Source organism: Hypanus sabinus, chromosome 27 (assembly GCF_030144855.1).
Source record: "Hypanus sabinus isolate sHypSab1 chromosome 27, sHypSab1.hap1, whole genome shotgun sequence".
NCBI lineage: Eukaryota > Metazoa > Chordata > Chondrichthyes > Myliobatiformes > Dasyatidae > Hypanus > Hypanus sabinus.
Genome location: NC_082732.1, coordinates 3,106,739 through 3,133,632, shown reverse-complemented (window position 1 = coordinate 3,133,632; position 26,894 = coordinate 3,106,739). Strand labels below are relative to the sequence as shown.

Genomic DNA, 26,894 nt, shown 5'->3' with positions numbered 1-26,894 from the left:
ATGTGCAGTACCTTTTTCCTCCAAACAAAGCGGTGTGCATTTCTGTCAAAAAGTTACAACAGAACCTTGCACCAGAAGCATTGTGGAACATCCCGGTGGCCTTTTTGCAAACATGAAATGAAGAGCAGTGGTTTCTTCTATGAAGTCCTTCCATAAACACCATTCAGTGTTTCTCTGATAGCAGACACGAACAGATATTTTAGCACGTTTGAGAGATTTCTGCAGGTCTTTGACCTTTGGGTTCTTTTTCACTTCCTTCGGCACTGCACGTTGTGCTCTTGGTGTGTTCTTTGCAGGACACCCACTCCCAGGAAGCATAGCAACAGTACTGAATTTCTTGCATTTGTTGACAATTTCTCCTACTGTGGACTGATAAACACTCAGATGTTTAGAAATGCTTTTGTAGCCTTTTCCAGCTTCATGCATCTCTACAATTATTCTTCTCAGGTCCTCTGAAAGTTTTTCTGATCGAGGCATGGTGCACATAAACAGATCTTTCTTGAGAACAGCAGACTCTGTCAGTAACCTGACTCTGTGTGTCGTTTTACAGGGCAGGGCACCTCTACAACCAACACCTCCAATCTCATCTCATTGATAGGAACATCTGACTCCAAATAGATTTTGTAGAAGGCAATACTTCAGAGGTTCACATAATTTTTTGAATCCTGACAGACAGTTTAAATGGTGTACTCATTCTTGACAAGAAGTAGTACAATTGTTCGTGTGTTATTAGTTTAGGCAGATTGTGTTTATTATTGTGACTTAGATGAAGATCTGACCACATTTTATGAGTAATTAATGCAGAAGACCAGGTTCACAAAACTTTTCCGGCAATGTATATGGCTTCTTTTTCAGATAGCTGGGTCACCAGAAAAACAAAGGAGCCTAAAAATTCCTGGTGCAGTGGCAGAAGTTCAGAGTCCAATCTAATTTGATACATAGAAAAAACAACTACTACAAAACTACTCTGACTGTTATGATATGTGACCATAAAAAAGGCCATAAAAGACCATAAAGATGAGAAATGTTTTTGTCGCTAACTTCACTGTTTGGAAATATCAAAATAATGATGGAATAACATACCGAACCATTCCAAGGTGGGAGGAGGATTCCCAGTTGCACTGCATCGGAACTCAGCAGTCTGTCCCTGTTTAACTCTAAGGATGGTAGGTTCGATGGTGGCTACAGGTGCTGTTGCTAAGGCAAGACAAAACACAATTTTATTCTACATAAGTATTTTAATAGCAATACTTTTTCCAAGGACATTTGACTGGTTTGTTCTTCTTTGTCACTTGGATGTCTACAAGAGACGATGGCTGAGAAATCAGGAAGATCTATTAATTGAGCAAGTAACATGATTCTATATTTCTATGATTCTAACATACTTTTAACAATAAAAATAAAGAGTTTGATGGGAGACTGGTCAAAAACATGGCACAAACACAGGAGATTCTGTAGATGCTGGAAATGTTGAGCAAAACACACCAGGTGCTAGAGGAAACCAGCAGTTGCTAGATTCCTTCCTTCAGCAGAATCAATCAGCACAGTACAACTGCAAACATTGGACTCTCTCACACTGGGACCACAACATACCAACATTTGTGCCAGTTAGACAGAGGTGAAGGCTAGTAAGGTCCTCGACCTGAACCTCTTATCTTCATTTTTACATAAAGAAACTTAGGAGGAATATCAATAGATTAACATTTTAAAACTGGCCAATTATTGCTCTGCTAATAATTTTGTACTAACAGATATAGTATGTTCATAACTTCACAAATGCTGAGACCCCTGTGACACCATCCTTTCTCACTTGGTTCAGACCCTTGTCTGAGGCCTTTCTGTCCATTCTATTTTCCAGGACCTCACTAGCAAACATTTACCATGGATGTACAATCCCTCTTCAACCCACATCAGAAGGTTCTGAGGACACTGCATCTTCCATAAGCACAGGCATGGTCAGTTCCTCTTCACCAGCATCCCCCTTACACGGAACATTTTCTTAACCTCCAGGTGAGAAGTGTAGTTTTGGGAGCTCATGTGAGCTCAAGCTTTCTTTCATGGGATATATTTTTTAAAAAAACTTGAATTCACAAGACACCAAACAATGCAGTTGCTGGAATCTGGTGCAGAAAAAAAAAATGCTGGAAGAACTCAGCGTGTCAGACAGCATCTGTGGAGGCAAAGGGATAATTTATGTTTCAAGTCCTTCCAGGGTCTTCTTTCTGTCTGGTACTATGTTGGTTCTACAACCTGCCCTCAGAGCTTAATTTCATTAATGGTCTTGCCAATTTCCACCATTTTGTCACAAGGTCTGTTTCTGACTTTCCCCTTTCTGGACATGTCCATCACCAGGATAGGCTGGTGACACACTTCCGTGTAGGTTTACAGACCTACGTTGGTGCCTCAACTCTCAATCACTATCACATTTGCTCTAGTGATAACAGTTTCCACAGAGTGGTCTCTGATACATCTTCCTTCCACATGTTCCACCTATACCATGGCTTCTCTTCACCCATAGTTGATAGGTCACCTGACTATTTTTATTCCATTTTTTGCACTTCTGCTCTTACACCTCTCTCCTCCTGGATAGTGTAAAGACAGTTCACCAGTCTTCACCTTCCATGGCACCAGCCTCCAAATACAATTCATCCTTAGTAACTTCTCTTACTCTCCAATAGTTAGATCTTCTCTTCCCCTTCCAGCATTCCCACCATTCATTCTGTTTTATGGCATCTTCCCATGCAACCACAGAAAATGTAACACCAATTGTTCTCCCTCCAACCTTCCCAACATCCAGAGATCCAAACAGAACTTCCCACCATCCAGGGATCCAAACTGAACTTCCTGCCATGCAGGGATCTAACCAGAATGTCCAAGTGAAGCAACAATTGACTTGCTCTTCTTCCAGTTTTGTTTCTCTAAAATATGTGTAGCAATTAGCAGTGAATCTGGCTAAATTACACCTCTCGTTATTAGTTTAAAATTCTCCATCTCTGAGGATGGAGTCATGGTGATACCAAGTTAAGTGCATTTTCATGGTTGTTCAACTAAGTTATAATCATTTGAATTGGGTTGAATAATTTGCTCAGTTTACTGAATTTGATTCACTCAGCAATTTAACACACAGTTGCAGATAGAATTTCAAACTAGACTATTTTTTGCAGGCCAAAGTAACAAAAAAAAGAGTTTAAAGCAACTCAACCCTTCAAAACTGGCCCACAAATCCACATGATCATGACTGATCTGCACTGGCCTCATTTCCTTTGTGCTTTGTTATGTCTCTGATCTGTCAAAAACTGACCTATCACCTTGTTAAATCCCCCAAATGATCCAGTATCTGCAACCCTCTCAGACAGAGAAACCCAGCGATTCACCATCTTCTGTATGACACTGTCTCTAAGCACCTCAATGATTGATCTCTGATCTATGTTACCTGTATACATTCACACACCCATGTTTGATCATAGCCAGTCAGGCAGAAGATACAAAAGCCTGAGAGCAGCTCTCACCAGGCTCAAAGACAGCTTCCACTGTGCTGTTATAAGGCTACTGAAAGGTCCCCAGTACAATAATCCAGACTCTTGAAGTTCCAATCTATGCCATCATGACTTTGCACCTATTGCCTTACTACACTGTACTTTCTCTTCAACTGTAACACTCTATTCTGCATTCTGCCATTGCTTTTCCCTTGTTCTACTTCCACAATGCACTAATGTGATGAAATGATCTGTATGGATGGCACGCAAAACAAGTTTCTCACTGCACCTCAGTACATGTGACAAGAATAAATTAATTTGACAATATTTTTATAACTCCGGTTCCTAGCTGCACACGCAGATTGTATCAGTTACTTAGTCAATGTAATGGCCACAGACTTCCAAGAGTTGCTCTTCTCTCAATTCCAACAATTATCTTTTGAATTGGGATTTCCATTTCAGTCAATCCAGCTTGTTCCAGAATACCTGGACATGCTGAATACATCCAGACCCTTGACTTATTAGAAGATGGGGCCCGTGAACACTGGCGACTGCCTGTGGTCTGCAGGAAATTGTACAAGTTTTCCTCGTAAATATATTCCTTTTGAAATACTTTCACTGCAATCTGCAGCAGCATCTAAATTTCCTCTTAACAGCAGACTACTAAGTTACCTCAATGATTTTCAGATCATTCTGATGCATTTCAAATTATAGTTGGTGACTTTAACCAGACCTGTTTGAAGAAAACCCTGCCCAATATTCACCAGCATGTAGCCTGTTGCAGCAGAGATTCCAGCAAGCTACACCACTGGTACACTACGATAGGAATGCCTATCGTTCCTTTCCCGAGATCGCATTTTGGCAAGTCGGATCATTTGGCTGTACTCCTACTCTCTGCATACAGAGCCTAAAGAGCAAGACTCCAGAGGTCAAGGTAGCAAGAAATGGTCACAGGATGCTGAGGAACGGTTACAGGATTGCCTTGAGAGAACGGACTGGGCTATGTTCAAGAACTCATCTGGGCTAAATCTTGCAAAATAGGGGACAGCAGAGCTTCACTTCCAGAAGAGCTCAATGCCTTCTATGCTCGCTTTGATCACCATATCAGGGAGGAACTATCGCACAGCCACATATCTCCTGACGATCCTTTGGTCTCAGTATCTTACGTTGACGTGTGGGCTGCCTTCAAGAGAGTGAATCCAAGGTAAGCATCTGGTCTGGACGAAGTACCTGGCTGAGTACTGAAGACCTGTACAACCAACTGGCTGGTGTATTCAGGGATAACTTCAACCTCTCATTCCGGCAGTGTGTGATACCCATCCGCTTCAAGCAGGCTTTAAACGTACTGGTGCCTAAGAAGAACATGGTAACTAGTCCACAGTGATGAAGTGTTTTGAGAGGCTGGTGTTGAAGCATATCAGCTCCTGTCTGAATGGTGACTTGGATTCACTCTTGGATCTGTCTACCCGAGCAACAGGTCTGCAGCAGATGCTATCTTGTTCTTCTCACAACTCTGGAACATCTGAACAGCAAAGATGCACACACCAGGATGCTCTTTATAATTACAACTCAGCATTTAACACCATCACCCCTTCAAAACTAATCATACCACCTTGTGCAATTGGATCCTGAGTTTCCTCACTTGCAGACTCCAGTCAGTTCGTATTGGCAAAACATTTCTTCCACAATCTCCATCACCACAGGGATGTGTGCTTAGCCCTCTGCTCTAACTGCTTTACACCTGTGACTGTGCAGCTGAGTGCAGCTCCAACACCATATACAAGTTGCTGATATTACCACTGTTGTGGGCTGTATCAAAGGGGGTGATTAAATCAACATATAGGGAGATAGAAAATTTGGCTGAGTGGTGTCTCAACAACAACATCTCACTCAATATCAATAAGACCAAGGAACTGATTGTAGACCTCAGGAGAGGGAAACCAAAGATTCATGAGCCTGTAATCACTCGAGGATCGGGGTGGAGATGGTCAGTAACTTAAATTCCAGGGTGTCACTATCTCAGAGGACCTGTCCCAGACAAAATAAATAAATATATAAATATTTTTGCGAAGAAAGCACGACAGCACCTCTACTTCAGCATGTCATCAAAAACCTTAGCAAACTTCTGTAGACATGTGGTGTAAAGTGGTGTAAATGACTGGCTGCATTATGGCCTAGTATGGGAACACCAATGCCTTTGAGCAGAAAAGCCTACAAAAGATAGTGGATTCAGCCCAGTAGATCATGGGTAAAACCTTCCCAACCATTGGGCACATCTACGTGAAATGTTGCTGTAGAAAAGCAGCATCTATCTTCAAAGATCCTCACCACCCAGGCCATGTTCTTTTCTCACTGCTGCCATCAGGTAGAAGGTACAAGTGTCTCAGGGCTCACACCACCAGGTTCAAGAACAGTTATTACCCCTCAACCATCAGGTTCTTGAACAAAAGGGGATAACTACATTCAAGTAAGGATTCTGTTATACTGTTATTTCATGCTTGTTATTTATTGCTATTAATTTATTTATTGTATACCTGCATTTGCAGTTTGTTTACAGTTTCTGCTCTGTAGATTTGCCACAGGAAAAGAATCTCAGGGTATGTGGTGACATGTATGTACTCCGATAATGAAGCTTACATTGAACTTAAAACTTCTCTGCAGCTCACCCTCCTTAATATTCTTGACTTTTTTTTAATCATGAATGAGCAAGTGCAACAGGCAGTGAAGAGGGCAAATGGAATGTTGGCCTTTATTACAAGGGGAATTGAGTACAAGAGCAAGGATGTCCTTTTGCATTTGTACAGGGCCCTGGTGAGACCACACCTGGAATATTGTGTACAGTTTTGGTCTCCAGGTTTAAGGAAGAACATTCTGGCAATTGAGGAAGTGCAGCGTAGATTCACTAGGTTGATTCCTGGGATGGCAGGGCTGTCTTACGCAGAGAGATTGGAGAGATTGGGCTTGTACACACTGGAATTGAGGAGATTGAGAGGGATTAAGATAATTAAAGGATTTGATAGGATTGAGGCAGGAAATATGTTCCAGACATTGGGAGAGTCCAGTACCAGAGGGCATGGATTGAGAATAAGAGGTCAGTTATTTAAAACAGAGTTGAGGAAGAACTTCTCCCAGAGAGTTGTGGAGGTGTGGAATGCACTGCCTCGGAAGACGGTGGAGGCCAATTCTCTGGATGCTTTCAAGAAGGAGCTAGATAGATATCTGATGGATAGGGGAATCAAGGGATATGGGGACAAGGCAGGGACTGGGTATTGATAGTGAATGATCAGCCATGATCTCAGAACGGCGGTGAAGACTCGAGGGGCCGAATGGTCTACTTCTGCACCTATTGTCTATTGTCATGTGTGTGGTGTGTGGAGGATAGGAAATCCTTAATTAAATTTTAAAATAGTACAAAATAAGCAAACTGAGGTAGCTAGAAAGAAATTCTGTTATCCAGACAGTCCATTTTTATGTCTAACAACAAAATAAAAGCACTTTTGCTTTGCTCCACAATAAACTGAAGTAATAATTGATCACAGACTGGTTTTGGATGAAGATGTGACTTAAGAATGTTAGCAGTGCAATTGCGAGGAACTAACCCTACAACACAAAGGACGATCGCGATGGGCTGGCCCGACAACACAAAGGACGATCGCGATGGGCTGGCCTGACAACACAAAGGACGATCGCGATGGGCTGGCCTGACAACACAAAGGACGATCGCGATGGGCTGGCCTGACAACATGTAGGACAATTGTGATGGGCTAACCCTACAACAGGTAGGACAATCGCGATGGGCTGGCCTGACAACATGTAGGACAATTGTGATGGGCTGGCCTGACAACACGTAGGACAATCGCGATGGGCTGGCCTGACAACAGATAGGACAATTGTGATGGGCTGGCCTGACAACAGGTAGGACAATTGTGATGGGCTGGCCTGACAACACGTAGGACAATCGTGATGGGCTGGCCCTACAACAGGTAGGACAATCGTGATGGGCTGGCCTGACAACAAGTAGGACAGTCGTGATGGGCTGGCCTGACAACACAAAGGACAGTCGCGATGGGCTGGCCTCACAACACAAAGGACAGTCACGATGGGCTGGCCTGACAACACAAAGGACGATCGCGATGGGCTGGCCTGACAACACAAAGGACGATCGCGATGGGCTGGCCTGACAACATGTAGGACAATTGTGATGGGCTAACCCTACAACAGGTAGGACAATTGTGATGGGCTGGCCTGACAACACGTAGGACAATCGTGATGGGCTGGCCTGACAACAGGTAGGACAATTGTGATGGGCTGGCCTGACAACACGTAGGACAATCGTGATGGGCTGGCCCTACAACAGGTAGGACAATCGTGATGGGCTGGCCTGACAACAAGTAGGACAGTCGTGATGGGCTGGCCTGACAACACAAAGGACAATCGCGATGGGCTGGCCTGACAACACAAAGGACAATCGCGATGGGCTGGCCTGACAACACAAAGGACAATCGCGATGGGCTGGCCTGACAACACAAAGGACGATCGCGATGGGCTGGCCTGACAACAGGTAGGACAATCGTGATGGGCTGGCCCGACAACACATAGGACAGTCGCGATGGGCTGGCCTGACAACACAAAGGACGATCGCGATGGGCTGGCCTGACAACACAAAGGACAATCGCGATGGGCTGGCCTGACAACACGTAGGACAATCGTGATGGGCTGGCCTGACAACACAAAGGACAATCGTGATGGGCTGGCCTGACAACAGGTAGGACAATCGTGATGGGCTGGCCTGACAACACAAAGGACAATCGCGATGGGCTGGCCTGACAACAGGTAGGACAATCGCGATGGGCTGGCCTGACAACATGTAGGACAATCGCGATGGGCTGGCCTGACAACACGTAGGACAGTCGTGATGGGCTAGCCCGACAACAAGTAGGACAAGTGTAATGGGTTTGCCCTATAACACTGATGCAAGCTGGCAGCCTAAAAAAGCTATCAAGTTAATTTTGCACTCTGTGCCAGCTTGACAATGGATGAGCTCACATAATTACAATGTAAAGAGAAGAGAGCACAGAATTACGGCGAAAGCACCTGGGATTACAGCCAGCTTTTGGTTGGATCACAGCAACAGTGTGAAGAGTCAATTCTTGTTATTTATGCTGATGGATGCAGTGAATGGTGGGGTCAGCGACACATTCACTCTTTGTTCAACATCATTCAAACTCGTTTCATTTTTCATAGGCAAATTGTTACTAGAAGCCACAGATTCTGTTTCTCCAACTATTTAAATGTTATCTGATGTTAAATGTTATCTGATCTGCTGAAAATTTCAGAAACATATTGCCAAAGTTTAATAGGCAGTAAGAGCAATGAGTCGATGTATTGAGGTCTGTGCAAATTAATGGACAAGAGCCGTTTACTGACACCATGGTTTCATGTTTAAAATTAATTGTGACATCAATCTAACAATCAATCTATCTATCATGATTTTCACACTTTAGCTGCTGTATCAAGTAAAACATTTAAGTTTAAATCTTCAAAGCTATTTGCCTGTATTTTCTCGAAATGGGAATGGACCATTTTCTCTCAAGTTTATTGCACATTTACTCAGTTTGATCACTGTCCTAACTCCATTTAATTTAGTAAAGATTGGACAACCTCAGTTTGGAAATCTTCAGTTCAGCAGCTCTGGCTGATTGCCACCAATGCCCATACCTTCCACCATCAGCCCTGAGTGGTTCCTTCTGTTAAGAGTTCTCAACCAGCACCCTCCCCGTCAACACTGTTTGTGGATGGTCCACATGAGGAAATCATTTCCCTTCATCTAGCCATTCACATAACCACAAACATCCCACTTGGGTTATTCTTAGAAAAAACAGCTAAACTGTAAGGAACAGGCATCTAATCAAACCAGGCTGACTTTATTTAAACTTTTAATTCCCGTAACATTGGTGTCAGTATACATCCTGCTGCCTTAGGACAATATACAAATTCAGGAGGTGCCTATGGCAAAATGGGTTTAATATACGATAACTGCAAAGTGTTTAAAGACCCATTCAACTGGTGTCTTGCTGCTCCCTGACATAAAGGCCAATCTGCTTTTGTATTGTTCATGATGTTTAATTTGCAATTTGTCTTTCACTCCCACCTCACCTATTACCACACTCATTAAAATCAGGTTCAGTAGCATTTATACAAAATTGCCTTCTCCATGACCGTACCAACTTCACTCACACAACAAAAACAATCACAGAAAGTAAAAGATGCATTAATGATTGCCATAAGTTAAGAGTAAAATCAGATGTATACAAGAAAGGCATGCTGACCCTCTATTGTCTGGTCTGAAATGAAAGCAAAGGGATGATTTGTGGCCATGCACTGAGAAATCATGCCAGAAGTAAATCACATTAAGGCTGTCTGCATTCTGCTTGCATGCACTGCTACAATAGCACAATGTGTGAGAACTAACTGGAGCCAAATCAAGCATCCCAGTTATATCTGTGATCAAAACGAAGATTGGTGTACGCTCTCCATTTGGAAATACTCAAGAGCTGGGTGGAAGGAGCTGCCAGGTGCTGAGTAGCCCTTTCTAAATGCTTTTACCACAGGCCTGATGGAATCGAAGAGAAGATAATCTTTCCCAAAGCTCACATGGAGGTGAGATTTTGTGATTCAGCAGGATTGCCCCACAGGAATGGGTAAGGCATCTGCTTGGGAGCAATATGACATGGTTGAAGGAGGGATCTGCACCTTTGTTGATGAACGTAGGGCAAGTAAGACGAGAAAGTCCTGTGTGGCCTTTTGTTTAGAGATGCACTGGAGGTGGGGTAGCAAGTTGGATACAAACTTGCTGGGCTCATCTTTTAAATGTTCCGCTGTCTTTCATTTTATATACTTATATTGACATAAAGGTGAACATTCAGCCCATCAGATCTATACTGGCTCATGGAGAGCAACTGCATTCATGCCCCCTCTGCTCATTCTTCTAGACCCTGCAATTCAAAGAACGCACACCAATTTCTCGAAGGGATACTGGAGAGAGATCTGTAAATAAGAAGGATTGAAGAAAAAAATATCATAATCACATCATGCTGACTTACGTTGACTGTATCCTACTGTTTCAAATGCCTGAAACTGGATCTGTGATGTAGCTGTGGAGTTAACAGGTCAGATTAAGTATCGAGTCACTTTGCAATGCATGTGAGAACATATCCCGTTCCTCCACAGATGATGGAAGACTTCAAATCAAACAACATGAAACCCACCACAATAAACTTGTTTCAGACTCTGAAATGTATGATGTAATTTCACTGAAATTTTTTTTAAGTGTTTTACTTGCAGCATTAACCTGGCAACCAGACATTATAAAACTATTTCAAAACAGAATGCTGTAAGTACTTCTAACTGGTTAATTTGCCCCGGGTATTGGCACTCTGGCCACACTGAAATATTTTGGAATTTGCTTCTCCTGCTCTTGTCTCACTAGACTCATGCTTCTTTTGAAGAGACATGGATTGGACATCTCAGAATGTAATTGCATGTTGGGTCAAAGTTTGCCCCAAAATAACATCAAATTTAGGTCCAAATCACAAAAAGGTCTAAACACATCAGCTTTGTATTCAGATCAAAATTACACACCATGCTTGAGTAAAGAAACCAACAGGTTAGAGATTTTGATCCACAACCACAGTCAGGGTGTACTGTATAGAACAAACCCATGGTGACATCGGTAAATAATGTCAACAACCATCAGCTAATTGTCAGTGCATTATCCCAGCTAACGTGACCCCATCACTTGGGGAAAACCCATGAAACGATTGATAATCCTACCTGGAGGTTTTGAGGCTGTAACTGGTACGATAAATGAGAGGCAGGGTATGTGATGTATTTGGGTTTCCAGAAGGCCTTTGATGACGTTTCGTACAAGATGGCAGTGTGAAAAATGAACGCTGATGGAATTAAGAGCCATATAGAGGCACAGATTGAAAAATGGTTAATAGGTAAGAAAGGGATGGGAATAAATGAACCTTCCTCGGGAAGGCAGAGATTAGGGATGGGCCCCATCTATTCTTAATATATATATTTGTATGATTTGAATAACGGAACTGATGTATCTAAGTTTGCTATTACACAGAACAAGGTGAGATTGTGAGAAGAATGCAAAGAGGCACTTTGAGTGAATGGCCAAATACTGGCAAGTACAGCAAAGACGACAATAAACAAAATCCTGTGCTTGTGATGCTGTTGTAGCTAAACTTTTCACTGCACCAGTGGATACACGCATTTGTGTGCATGATAATAAACTCAACTTTGACATTGAAATGCGAAGTTATTCACTTTGATAGTAAAAAGAAAAAGGTGCAACAGAAAGGCTGATGTGCAAAGGAATCTGGCAGTCCTTGTACACCAGCCACTGTAAGCAAACGTGAAGGTGCACAAGTAGTTAAAATGATGTATTATACATTAGACCACTGTAAGACGCTCTGAATACAGGAGCAAAGATGTCACTCCCCCACAGCTGGACAGCCATGTGTAGCTTTGGGCTCCTTACCTACATAAGGAAATACCTGGCACTGAGGGAGTGCAACAGAGCACTTGAGATTTAGTCTTCACTGGAATTTTGTCAGGTGAGAGCAGATCAACTGAAATGTCTGGAATTCCGCCAGTGTTCGACAAGCTGAATGCGGGGAAGATGTTTGTCCTGGCTGGGGGTTTTAAAACCAGAGGTTACAGTCTAAAGATGTGGGATAACAGATTTCAGTCTGTTGAGGAGATACCTCCTGAGACCAGGATAGTGAAAGTGTGGAATTTTCCATCATAGAGAGCAGTGGAGGTCAAGTTGCTGGAAGAAAGAGATGGAGAGATTTCTAGACACATAAGACAAGAACAAGGAGGGAAGAAAGGGAGTGTAGTAATAAGACAGAGTGTCACCTAGATTGTTTTGAATGGTGGATCTATTTGAGAGACTGAATTGTTTATTCTGCTCCTATTTTTCTATGTATCTAGTTTTATAGTAATAGATAAACTGTGTTATGTACCCGTGACACGTGACAGTGGTGTACTTGTCACGTGACAGTGGTGTTGAAGCTATACTGGACTTAAGGTAATGGTCTTGTGATGGTGGAGTGATGTCATTTTCCCGCCAGTAGAGGTCTTGTGACAGGTTTTTTTTTTAACAGGGTATAAAAGGACCCCTCCCTGTGAGGAGGGGCAGTTTGTGGCTGAATTTGCCATTCCGACTCCATGCCACTGCGTGGTCCAATATTATGATGCAGTTTGGTTGAAAGGTGGAGTTTTATTTAATGCCTAAAGTTTAAAAGGTCATTGCTGGCCGTTTCTTTATAATACTGCCAGTTAAAAATCAGTGGAGAGTGAAGATCGGAGTTCGGGAGCTAAAAGATCGAGGAAATTTGATATTGATGGTGAAACAATATGATGGTCGACCTTGTTTGATCCTCATTCCGAAGGAATTCATTGGCTGTCCCCATGTTAATCCCTGCGAAATATAGGTCAGTGCCTTTAAGCCGTTTCATTTTCATCTCCGTAAATACTCCGGGAAAAGTATAGTTCGACTGGGAACCGCAACAACACGACGTGAAAGAGAATTTAAATCGCCTAAAAAGTCTCTCCTTTAATGGACTGTAAGCATTTTGAACTTTTGCAGTACTACTTTGAAGAACTGTTTGCAACATTGCCTTAAGAACTGTTTAAGCTTTATTGCTTTAATAACTGTTTAAGCTGCCGCACAGCAGCTGATTTCCGGTTACGTGAGTGGTTTGTTTACTTTTGGGGGTTTGTTTTTCAGTGTTTAATAAATGTTTTATTTGTTATAAAAACCCCTGCCTCACTTGTATATTTATTGTTGCTGAATCCGTAACAACTGTAAAATGTACTTAACTAGAAAAAGATTAAACACAGTTAAACACAGAGCATTAAAACAACTATGAAGCATTAATTTTATAACAAATAAAGTATATTTCATACATATTTTTGCAGTAACTGATGAGTCTAAGGGAAGTACCTCTTACAGTGTTGCATTAAATAACTTTATTTTTCAAGTTAACCACCACATAGCAGAAAAGGGGTAAAATATAATTATATTTCTGCATGAAAAACCCACCTCTCCAATAGTAAGCACTGAAATTCACTTGCCATCACAGAATGGTAACAACAGGCTTCGAATGTAGTGTAGTAGAAGGTAATTACACAGAAAAATTAAAAGCGGAAAATGTTGTAAGTGTTTAGCAGCCTAGGCAGGATTTGTAAAAACATCTTTCTTTGTAACTCCCGCCATCATCAATGGGACCTTACGACCAAAAATATCTTTATCTGCCCCCCACTTATCTCCCCTTTCCACAGAGATTGCTCCCTCTGTGCTTCCTTTCCCCACTTGTCCCTCCCCACTAATTAACCTCTGATGTGCTAAACCTGCCCATTCACCTCTTCCCTCACCTACCAATCTGTTGGGGTCATCTATTGTATCCAGTGCTCCTGATGTGGTCTCTTCTACACGGGTCAGACATGATGTAGATTGGAGGGCTATTTTGTCTGGTCCATCCGCGAGAAGCAGAATTTCCCAGTGGCTATCCCTTTAACTCCTATCCCCATTCTGACATCACTGAGACCCATGGCAATATACTACCAAGTCAGAATGGTGTGGATCGTTCAGAAGGTAGGGCTCCCATGTACCTGGTGTACTGTCCTTGGTGGTACAGGTTGTGGGCTTGGGAGATGCTATCGAGTATCCTGTAACTACATGACAGGGCTGTTTGCAGCCACAGAGCACCGGCGGTACAGGGAATGTAGTTTAACAGGGCAGGTGGATTTTATAGATTAACTGGTTCGAGACAAAGCTCTTTGCCAAATTAATCAGGTGCTTACTGCTTTACCAGCTGCAGTGGAATGAATAACATGGGTGGTTTGTGAAGCTAGACAGGCTTGTTGTATCGGCGCTGACATACTGAGGAGACTATCAGATGGGCTCACTTCCCTGCTTGAGTTACCTGATTCAAACCCTTCCACTGTTGTGACAAAAGAACTGGCATATGTCATCATTTGTAGACCTGGTTTCTGGAAAGATTGACTTCAATCAATGAAAGCCTTTTCTAAAATCCTTTCTCCAAATCTCTGAAGCAGGCAGGAAAAGCTGAATGAAAACGGCAAGTTTATTAAAATCAGCAGATAAGGGAGCATTGGAATGAATTGATTGGATGGATTCCAATTGAATGGATTGGGTCAGAACTGATTTTGTGAATGTAAATTCTTATATGTAATTTCTTTCTCTTACCTCATTTTAGAGGAAGGGGCTTAACTTCAATTCAGCTACCCAACTTCAATACCATTCAGCAACAGTAATAAAATGTAATTAAAAAGTAAATTTCACAGAGCATAATTAACAGCTCTATCAGAAACTAGTGATATTCAAAATAAGCTACCACAGCTCTGGGAAAAACAAGTTGTTTTTAATTGGAATTCCCACCTCTTATCTCGTTGAATGTGGCTCTTCGCCCATTACCAAAAGTTTGTAACCATCTTGGTGTTGTGAAAAGTGGTGATCTTTGATTACCTTTAACCAAGTTGCAACTAGATATTCAAAAACGTGCTAGTTTGCAGCAGTTGCAAGGACCTCACTAAATACTCAAAGTAACAATATTAAACACTTTCTTGCTGTTGATTGAAAGAATATAAATAAAATATCCTGTTCAGAGCTTTGAAATAGTTTTATCTTTCATATACACCCGTAACATTTAGACCCAATGAAGGCATTGGGTCTAAATATAATATATAAGAATACTTATTATCTGTTAAAACAAATATTTACTGTATATTAGAATATTTAGAACAGTTGTCCAAAAATGACTTTAGCAACTAATGGAGACTGCGGGGGGCGGGGGGCCAAACGCAGAAGAAAGATTGCGAACCACTCAGCTAGTGCACATACTGGGACTAAAAACTGCTGAAATTTCCAGCTTTGTCCAACAAAATCTGAATTGTAAGAATGACATCAGAGTCAATTACTAACATTGTTCCCAAATTAACCTCTATTATATTCCTAAAATCAATGTAATCATTATTTATGTGACTTTAACTTGATGTACCAAGGCCAGAATTGCATGAAAAGGATGAATGACATTCTAGATCAGAAAGCTTACATCCTAAGGCAGCAACTGAAAAATTCAAACAGGTGAAGCAAAGGTTCAGCTGTAACATTCAGAAAGCAAAGGATGAAGAGACAGACAGAGGGATATTGTACTTCAAAGTGTAGTGCTGTTGCAGTTCGAAGTGCAAGGGAGAGACATTGGTGAATGCCATTGAAGAGGAGGATAATGATAATTGACAGTGTAGATCACGAACCTGACACGTGTAGGACAGCTGTCCCTTCGTCCATCGCAAACATGTTGGAGCCCGTGCAGACATATATGCCAGCATCCTCTGGACGAACATTACGTATGGTCAAGATTCCATTGAAGTCCACTGCAGCGCTTGGCAGTTTGCCTCCAAGCTGCCGGGTCCACACCAGTGTGTATGCTGGGGACTAGAGCCACATCAATCATCACAGTTTGCTTCAGAAATTAGCAGCTGATAAGTGGTACAACTGACCGCTGAATACATGCTGCATACCTGACTCTTTGCCGTGCAGATGAAACTGACAGTGACGCCAGTTCTCACAGTCTGTGTCTTTGGTTCTTCCACTGTCACAGTTATGGGTTTGAAAGAAGGGGCTGCGGAGAGAATTGGTCAAAGCACATCACATACTTTTATCTACATGCAATCTCTATCTTGATTTTTTTAAAATGAAGGGTATCATAGCGAAAAACCCAGTTCTGGACACACAAATAATCTAGGTGTAGCTGTTCTGAGACAATGCAAATCAAGTTAAACCTTTATTATGAAAATAGTGTAAATCAAAAAGAAACAGGTAATAAATGTGAAAGGGAAAATGTTAACTCAGTGCTGGTGCTTTTTGCTGGACAGCCACTCATTTTGCAGGCACTAAATTGTGTCACATTTAAATTGTACAGTTTTTAGCATGTACTTTATATGTAACATTCATCAAGAACATTTAACATAAAACATAGAATATTACAGCTCAGTACTGGCCTTTTGTCCCAAGATGCTGTGCAAATGTTTAACTTACTCCAAGATCAATCTCACCCTACATTTTTCTTTCATCTAGTGTCTTTTAAATGTCCCAAATGTCTCTGTCTCTAATACCATCCATGGCAGCATGTTCCACACACTCGCCATCTCTGTGTGAAAAAACTACTTCCGGCATCTCTCTTCTACTTTCCTCCAATCACCTTGCGTAACTATGTACTTTTGCATTAGCCATGTCTGCCCTGGGAAAAAGTTGCTGGCTGCACACTCTATCTATGCCTCTTACCATCTTACACACCTCGTCAAGTCACCGCTCATTCTCCTTCACTCCAAAGAGAAAAGCCCAAGCTCTTTCACCCTTTCCCCATAAAACATATTCATTAATCCTGGTAAATCTAACCTACACCCTCTCTAGCCGAAGACTGGAAGTTGGTAAATGTTATTCCTTATTTCAAGAAAGGTAATAGGGATAATGCTGGCAATTATAGACCATAAGACCAGAAATAGCACATTGCTTCTCCTCTGCCATTCTATCATGTCTAATTTATTATCCTTCTCAATCCCATTCTCCTGCCTTCTGCTCATAACCTTTGACACCCTTACTAATCAAGAACTTATCAACTTCCACTTTAAATATACCCAATGACTTGGTCTCCACAGCAATCTGTGACAATGAATTCCACAGATCCACCACATTCTGGTTAGAGAAATTCCTCATCTCTGTTCAAAAGGGACATCCTTCTATTCTGAGGCTGTGCCCTCAGGTTCTAGACTCACCCACTATAGAAAAACATCCACTCCACATTCATCCTATCTAGGTCTCTACATATTCAAATAGGTTTCAATGAGATCTCACCTCATCTTTCTGAACACCAACAAAAAGAAGCCCAGAGGCACAAAACCTTCCTCATGCATTAACCCTTTAATTTCTGGAATAATTTTTGTGAACCCCCTCTGCACCCACTGCAATGCCAGCACATCTTTCTTCAGATAAGGGGCCTAAAACTGCTCACAATACTCCACGTGCAGTCAGCCCAATGCCTTATAAAGCCTCAGCATCACATTCTTGCTTTTATATTCCAGTCTTCTCGATATGAGTGCTATCATTGCATTTGCTTCCTCACCATCAAATCAATGGGAAAGCTGACCTTTAGAGAATCCTGCACAAGTCCTCCAAGTCCATTTGAACCTCTGATTTCTGAATTTTCTATCACGTACAAAATATTCTTCTCCTTTATTCCTTCTAGCAAAATGTCTGATCACACACATTCCCTGCACTACATTCCAGCGAATCTGATGTCAGTGGTGAGCTGGAGAAGATTCTTAGAGACGCGATTGATGAGCTTTTGAAGAAGCAATGGCTGATTGGGGATGGTCAGCATGGCTTAGTGAGAGGCAGGTTGTGCTTCATGAGGCTGATCAATTTCTTTGAGGAAGAGTTCCTCACACAGGTCACACTACACCCTGTAACCGTTAAGTTCTAAGACTTAAATTGAGAAGGGGGTTTAAACATTCACATCAAATCAGAATTAACTGAAATGAATGAATTGTATCTGGTTAAGATGGTTAGACCAGTCATTAGCTTTCACTCAAATTGTTCTGAGCAGAGCATCTTAATGCACTGCCAGCTCCTTAGAAAAATAATTAAGCCTTAGCTCTGATCACAACTGCAGAACGTATAGGAGTATCTGAACAAACAAAATCCCTCCTTAGGGGCTCATTAAGCTAATGTTAATAGCTGTCCACATACAGCACAAAGTTTGTTTGGAGTATATTGACTACAATTTGGAAAGAAATATCACTCTCCAGAGTATCTGTAACATACACTGTAACTTCAAAGCAATAATAAAATTGTTACTGTAGATTCATGGCTACACAGTGAAAAGTACACATTGCAATAAATTTACAATAAATGTCATTTTTGTCAATGAATTCCGATTTGTTAACATCTGAGAAAAGAATTATCAGGAAGACGTGCAGTAACTAAAGGACTATAGTTATGCATATAATTTGTAAAGTATAGAAGATTTGGCTCTTTTGTCTACAGGGTAGAAACTGGGTCACAGAAGGACATGTCCACATAAACCCATGGAGCAGTCAATCATTTTCAAACATATTGTCTCTCTTCTTGGATCATACTCTTCTTTTTCAGCAAATAAAACAACAGATAACATAATTGTTAAGCAAACTTTAAGGATCTGGTCTCAATTTAGAAAATTTTTTGGTTTAGCGAATTTTTCATTATCATCTCCCATTCTCCTTATTTTTTTTAATCCCTTCCATGACTGATAATGTCTTTAAAGATTGGGATGAATTAGGTATTGAATGTTTTTGGGACCTGTTTATCTCAGGATCTCTTGCTTCTTTTGACCAATTGTCAAATAAATTTGCACTCCCAAAATCACATTTTTACAGATACCTTCAAATTAGAGATTTTCTACATTTCCAATTAGCTACTTTTCCTATAGGTCCTGATAAAAATTTACTGGATGATCTTTTATATTTAAAACCTTTTGTTAATGGTTCTATTACTGGTATCTATAACTTGTTGATTGATTCTAGACAAGACTTTTTAGATAAAATAAAAAAGCTTGGGAGGATGACCTAAATTGTCAGATTTCTGATGATAGATGGAATAAAATTCTTAAACAGGTTAATAAATCATCTTTCTGTGCTCGTTATTCTCTTCTACAATTTAAAGTGGTTCATAAAGCTTACATTTCTAAACAGAAACTCTCCAGTTTTTACCCGAATGTTTCTCCACTTTGTAATAAGTGCAACTCTGCTGATGCCTCTTTAATTCATATGTTTTGGTTTTGCCCTACAATTGAAAAGTTTTGGTGGAAAGTATTTCATACCTTCTCTCAACTTTTTAGGGTCCAATTTGACCCAAAACCCCTTACTGCCTTGTTTGGTATTATTGCAAGTGAAGATATAACTTTAAATACTCCTAACCTACAGGTTTTAGTTTTTACCTCTCTTTTAGCAAGAAGAGCAATCTTGCTTAAATGGAAGGAGTCCACACATCTTCAATGGCTATGTGATATTATGTCGTATTTAAATTTAGAAAAGATCCGCTGCTCAGTCTTAAATTCGAAACAATCTTTTGATATTTGGGGACCTTTCCTAAATTATTTTTCCAATTTATAAAGTTTAACAGTGCACAGACTTTTATGTATGTTTTATCTTCTCTGCTTAAGTGAATATGGTTTTTTTTCTAATTATCCATTGTCATCCATCAGCTTTTTTCTTTGGTAGTTGGTAGGCGGTTGACTTTTTTTATATATATAAAAAATTTCTTTTATGATGTATCACCTATCTTTAAATTTTTGATTACAGAGTGGTATACCTTTATATGTTATGCTATAACATTTTGATCAATTTTATTACAATATATGAATGTACACAAGTTATGTTGAGATGTATCTATGTGTTGCACTCTGTAAATCTTTTTTTTTTCTGAATAAAAATATTGTAAAAAGAAAGAATCATTTTCAAACTCAATTGATTCTAACTTTAAAATGACATAGGAACAGATTATATAATGCCAAAACAACAATAAAGCATCAAATACCTGCAAGGAACAGATGTGGAAAAAGACACGAGCTTGCACTCTCCCAGAATAATGACCGAGATTGTTGAGGTTTGTTCCAATATTGCAGAGAATTATTCAATGTGGAGGGTAAAGCTCAATTAATTTTACAGCACTTTCTCAAACTCACCGGAAACAATGACTTCAACCTGACTTGAATTGGTGCGCTCTAAATTTTGGCATGTACATATATAAATCCCAGCATCAGATGGAGTGATATTACGGATCCAAAGCTCTTCTCCTGAAAGTGAAGGATACAGTGGAAACTGATGAGGCATCTTGATACAGCATCAAATATACAAGCTTTTCCAAAACTCTATCAAGCTTTTGGTAGCCAGCTGCCTGCACCAGCAAAGGAAAATGTCGGTATTTCCAGTCAGTCAACTTCAATACCCAACTAGATCAATATTGTTACAAAAAAATCTTACCCTTCTACATTTAAAAACGAACATTGCATTAGACAAGCAGACCTTTTTTAAGTTAATGGTTGCTTGTGAGCACATTGACAAAATTCTGTCACAAGAGTGCACGCCTTAAGAGTGTAGTCTACAGTCTTCTTATTTAGAGATTCAATTTTCCTCTGATGAGCACTATACCGAATACTGGAGTCCAAAGTAAAACACTCCTGGACCTTTCAGCAAATCAAGAGCAGTAGTTGTGCTCAGAAGCCAGTTCACCCTCTCATAGCCAAGGAAGGGCAGGAATAGTTCAACTAAAGGCCAAAGAGGGGAAAGAAATACTAGTGGGTAAGAAGGCTTGGCTCCTCTCATATCTCTGATTTAGGAATCCCCTCAATTATGGAAAATAACCATCATAAAAAATATCGCCATCCATATCAATTTCAAGAATTATCCTGTGTTAAAACACTTACAGCATTATCAAGAAGGAACATTCTGAAGCCCAGATAAGCCAGAACAATAAGAAAGGGAAGACTTTAATCAACAACTAAATTAGAAGACCAGAGATTAACCAACAGTTCCAATACAACCAGTATAGACCAAGTTTCAGCTAACTAGAGTAATTTATAATGTGCTCATAGATGCAATATTGCAGTTTCAACTGATGTTTTTTTATTTCCCTCTTGGATAGAAATATCAGCATCTTTCACTTTGCTGAATACTCTAGCATAAAGTACAGCAAACAACAGATATATGATAGTTGAACTACCCTCAGACTGTGATAATGTAGGACTAGTGTAAGATTTGGGTAAATGGATGGTCAGCATGGACATGATGGGCCAAAGAGCCTGTTTTGGTGCTGAATAACTCTATAAAATGGATTCCCTTCCTCCATTCCATTGGCAAGCTTCATATCAGATCACTGTCTGATGGGAATGGCAAATGAGCTTATACCAGAGCAAGGCAGAATTGCCTCCGCTCAGGCTGTAGGTCTTCTCACTGCAAAAACCGGTACCACCAAGGATCCATCACAAACAACCAATGCCTTTCTGAGAGTAGACTGCACGTACTGACTATGGACAGTCAATATACGGAATCTTACGCCTTGGTTATATTATATTAATCAAGAGAACTGTCCAGTCTGGGATTCTTTAGAAGCTAATTCTGTTAATAAATTTTCTATCATTTTTCTTCTCAGATCCTCAATTCCTTTATCTTTAAGTAATTTAGCTGATAATTTTGTAGTTGAACCCACTTTGAGGATTTGGGTACAATTTAGAAAATATTTTGGTTTATTGAGTTTTTCACTTTCAAGTCCCATTTTTCTAACTATTTTTTAAATCTATATCTGTAGTTTTTAAAGAGTGGAATAGATTGGGTATTAAATGTTTTCAGGATTTGTTTGTTGGAGTTAGTCTCTCTTCATTTGAACAACTGTCAGCCAAGTATAGCCTACCCACTTTTTTCGATATTTACAAATTAGAGACTTTTTGAGTTCTCAAGCACTTACATTTCCTAAAAGTCCAGATAAGAATTTACTTGATGTAATTTTTAATTTGAAACCCTTCCATAATGGATCTATATCTAATATTTATGGTATGCTGTTGGGAATGAAAAACATTCCTTTAGACAAAATTAAAAATCTCTGGAACCAAGATTTACAGATTGCAATTTCTGAGGATACTTGGAATGTAATTTTTAAACTGGTTAATATCTCATCGTTATGTGCCTGTCATTCCCTTCTACAATTTAAAGTGGTTCATACTACCCATATGTCTAAAGATAAGCTGTCTCGTTTTTATTCTGATATATCTCCCTATTGTGATAGATGTAACAATGGAGAAGCTTCACTAATTCATGTGTTTTGGACTTGTCCGAGTCTTGAAAAATATTTGACGGAAGTATTCCAAACTTTTTCTGTGCTTTTTAAAGTAAATTTTAAACCTAATCCTTTGACTGCCTTATTTGGTATTGTTGGAGGAAATAATATTATTTTGGAGACACATGATTTGCATATTTTTGCCTTTATTTCTCTTATAGCCAGGAGGGCATTGTTGCTTAAGTGGAAGGATGCCACTCCGCCTACTCATACTCATTGGTTACATGATGTTACGTCTTGTTTAAATTTAGAGAAGATTCGCTGTTCACTTTCTGAACCTAGACAAGATTTTTTAACATTGTGGGGACCTTTTTTGAATTATTTTCAAAATCTTTGATTTGGTATTAAGCACAGATGTTGGCTAATAATCTGTTTTACTATATGTTAAGGATTTTTTCCTTTTTTTAAAAAAACTAAACAGCTGTTTTTCAGTTAGTGGGTTTAGATTTTTTTATATAATGGAATTATCTTTTTTCAGTATTACTTTTAAATTTAATTTATATGGATATGGGGTAATGAGACTATATTTGTGATTCCAATATATTGTAATCAATATATATCCTACTGTATTCTTTTATGTAAGAAGTCAATACAAATATTGAAAAGTACACTGACTAAAGCCTTTGGCAAAAGGTACCAAAGCATTCAGGCTCTCATGACCAGACCGTGTCACAGTTTCTTCCCCAAAGCCATTAGACTCCTCAATTCCCAGAATCTAGTCTGACACCAACTTACCAACTTTTATACACACACACACACTGAACACCACTCCACTCCCTTTGCAATTATTGCTCATTTCTTTCTCAATTCCTGCTAAAACATTGTCTACATTTACAAAATTTATTATATTGTTATTTGCCCTTTACTGTGCCTGTTGCTTTGTTTATTAATTATTGTACTGTCTTGCACTGTTTTGTGTAGTCCTGTGTAGGTCTGAAGTCTAATATAGTTTTGTGTTGCTTCATGTAGCACCATGGTCCTGGAGGAATGTTATTTCGTTTTTACTGTGTACTATTCCAGCAGTTATGTTTGAAAAGACAATAAAAACAACTTGACTTGACTTGGATACAGCTCAATGCATTACCTTGGCCACTTTGCTGAACGCGGCTGGACAGGGCCTGACCATCAGCTCTGCTCCAGTAGTAGTAGAAAGGAGCTTGACCAATGACCTGGCACTTCAGAGTCACTGTGCCACCTTGCTGCACTTCCACTTTCTGAGGGATAATACTAACCACAAAAGGATTGTGATCTAAAGGAAAAAGCAATGAGGTTTATTATCACTGACATGACATGAAGTGTGTTGGTTTTATGGCAACAGTACAGTGAAAGACAAGAAAATGATTATGTCACATTATAAAAAAATAAATAAATAATGCAAAAGAGGAATAGTGAGGTAGTGTTCATGGATCATCCCAAAATCTGTAAATCAAATTCATCCATTGAGTTTATTATTAAATACAGGATATTTATTGTTGCAAGTTGAGCAAAGACTAAATTATATCTGGGCATTGGAAATCTGCAATATTTACTCCCAATACATTTCCATCAGCTATATTTAACCTATTCCTGAGCAGCAGCCACAGGAAATTCCAACCTACTCTTGAAATACTTTTAGTTTCTCTCTTACCATTTAGGTAATTACTATTGTTCAAATGATCTAAACATTTCAATATTTCTATTGTACAATTTTTCAAATGTCAGACTCCCCTGATTAAAAGAACGGTGCTGGGGGATTGGAGAATTACTGACATTGCTCAGTTGTTTGGAAAGGAAAGGATAAGCTCAGTAATTATGGGTTAAGTTAGGTCCCACGTGGCCATCTGGTTCAGAAAGAAAAAGCCCTCGGGATCCATGGGAGGGGAGCTAGCTCAATTCAAAACTGGCAGGAAGGAAAAGGTAATGGTTGATGGGTGTGACCGTGGCTGGAAGTTTGTGAAATGTGGAGTTCCAAAGGACTGGGTATACTGTCCCTTGCTTATTGTGATATATAGGAAATATCTGGACTTAAAAAGGGAAGCCGAAAGAAAAATTTGTAAATGGTAATAAAATGACTGGCTGACAGAAAGGAAAAACTGTAAATTGCAGGAAAATATAGGTGGTCTTGTCAGTTAGGTAGCAAAGTGCAATTTTTAATTTAATCCAGGGAAATGCGAGATAATGCATTTGGGTGGTGTAAAAAAGGCAAGAGAAGGGGAATGGAACAGTAAGTGGGAGGGCATTGGATGATGTGGAGAAATCATCCAAGGTCCTTAAACATTAGAGGACAGGACAGGTGGTGTAAAAAAAAGGCATGTGGGATGCATTATTAGCCATAAAATTTAACAAGGAGCTTAGACTCAACTACAAACAACAGTAGTTAGACCAGAGCTTGTCTATTACAGACAATTCTCCTCACGGTATTATCAGAAAATCTGATTGAATTGGCAAGGGGACAGAGGAGACGTTGCCAGCATTGGAAATTGGTACTTAAAGAGCATTCAAACCGGGATTGCTTCTTCCAAAAGAGGGGGCTGAGGAAAGATTCAGATGAGGTGCATTGAATTTGAAAAGACCTAGTGAAAATAAGTATTTCCCTAAAAAATATTGGAAATAATTGGAGCGTAGAAAAACTAATTTCGCTAAAGCCTGATAGGAGTCTGGAGCTCACTGTCCGAGAGGGAGGTCGGGGCAGAAATTCTCCTCACATTTAGAAATACTGATCTGTATTTGAAGAATCATGACTAATTTAGGCCACTCTAGTACCAGAATGGGGGAATTTCAACATGTGCAAATACAATGGACTGCTTCTGTGCCTACGTTTTCTGTGATCCTGTGCTCAGGATACTGCAGATACTAGAGATCTGCTTCAATTCATTCTATATGAGTGACTCTGAATATCCAGTCGCCTCTCACAGCCTCAATTCCACTCTAGCCCAGGCCTCCTCTACAGTTCTAAGCCTAGCATGGACTGGAGGAGCAGGACATAATCACTGTTCCTGCTCAGAACAGCCCTCCAGGCTCAACATTGAACTTAACAACCACCATTTCCCACATCCTTATTCCAGATTTCTGGCCATTGAGCCAAGTTCTTTGGGAATTTCAGATAATCATCTTTCATCTCCTCAGTACCCATACTCCTTTGCTCCTTTTAAACCTCCAGATCTTCTAACTGGTGCAACATGAGCACTGTTTCACTTACCACGGCACAGCCAAGTATTTCCAGCATTTTGCTTTTGCTACTAGCATAAACTTCCACTCCTATCCGATAACTGATGATTCAGTGATGGAAAACTAGATAGAGTCTTCCCAGTTGAGGAGCTGATCAGCACAGTTAATGTCCTGCTCTGGACCAAGGCATTCTGCTACATTGTGCACTTCTATACAACTCAGTAATGATAAAAGGATTGGTGAATTTGAAGATGTATGATTCAAAATCTCAATTGAATTAGTACATTCCATGCTCTGATTTTTGTAAAAAACATGGTTTTTGAATTTGCTTTTGAATACAAAGAATTACCCTACAAATTCTTCACATGTTAATTGCATGCAACAATGATGTATACACAGATAAATAGAAAGCTTCAAATCTTCCCCTCCCAGACCTATTCATATACATACCAATCGGAAGGCACCTCTGTCCTGGAATTCTAGGATTTCCAGTATACCCAGGAGCACAGCTGAAACAAAACCCACAATGTTACTGGATGGAAAATCAGAAATCAGTAGCAGATTGCTTATACCCCTCAAGGCTCAATTAAAACTGTCATTGACGTGTCCTAGCATGATTTTTAGTGCATTTAAATTAAGACTCATATCTGTCTAATATATAAACGTAAATGACAAAGTGTGAGCTCAAAGGATTTACATGCTTAACTCCAGCACTGGTGTAGCACTAGAGAAAGCTCTACTCAAGTCAAATGTGCTCATTTACACACCACAGTATTAAGTAGTGTTGCAAACCCAAAGTATTCACTCAGGTTCACGATACATCCTGATCTCGTATCAGAACCCTTGATGGAGGACCACGGGCAAGGTTCAGAAGAAGGAGTGGGGAACAGGAGAGTAGCTATAGGTCTAAAAATCCACTGGGAGTGTGTTATCTCAGTAGGTATTCTTCTCATTAGGGAGAGGGGGGTTTAAACAAAGTTGGCAGGGGATGAGAATCAGAGTGATAGGGCTGAAGATGGGGCAGTTGGTATACATTGATGAGTCTGTGGGGATGGACAGGCAATAATAGGGTAGAATTGAAAAGGGTGAAGAATACAGGACTGAAGGTGTTATATTTTACTGCACGCAGTATTCGAAATAAGGTAGATGATTTGTAGCATAGTTAGAAATTGACAGGTATGATGTTGTTGGCATCACTGAGGTGTGACTGAAAGAAGATCATAACTGGGAGATTACTGATGAAGGATACAACTTGTATCAAAAGGACAGGCAGATAGGCAGAGAGGATGGGGTGGTTCTGT

The 26,894-nt window shown here is 40.1% G+C and overlaps 1 protein-coding gene across 3 annotated transcripts in view; it reads right to left on the bottom strand.

The window, feature by feature from the left end:
* Positions 1–26,894, bottom strand: part of hspg2 (heparan sulfate proteoglycan 2) — a 521,654-nt gene that overhangs the window by 161,537 nt on the left and 333,223 nt on the right. For 2 of the 3 annotated variants that reach the window (XM_059951673.1, XM_059951674.1), the window contains exons 40-46: positions 26,044–26,102; positions 23,531–23,695; positions 20,300–20,410; positions 16,101–16,201; positions 15,834–16,014; positions 10,580–10,630; positions 1,084–1,197 (exon numbers count right to left, since the gene is read on the bottom strand). In XM_059951673.1, the coding sequence (XP_059807656.1) occupies positions 1,084–1,197; positions 10,580–10,630; positions 15,834–16,014; positions 16,101–16,201; positions 20,300–20,410; positions 23,531–23,695; positions 26,044–26,102 (782 nt within the window). The remainder of the gene's footprint in view (positions 1–1,083; positions 1,198–10,579; positions 10,631–15,833; positions 16,015–16,100; positions 16,202–20,299; positions 20,411–23,530; positions 23,696–26,043; positions 26,103–26,894) is intronic. The other variant, XM_059951675.1, reaches the window with a different exon arrangement.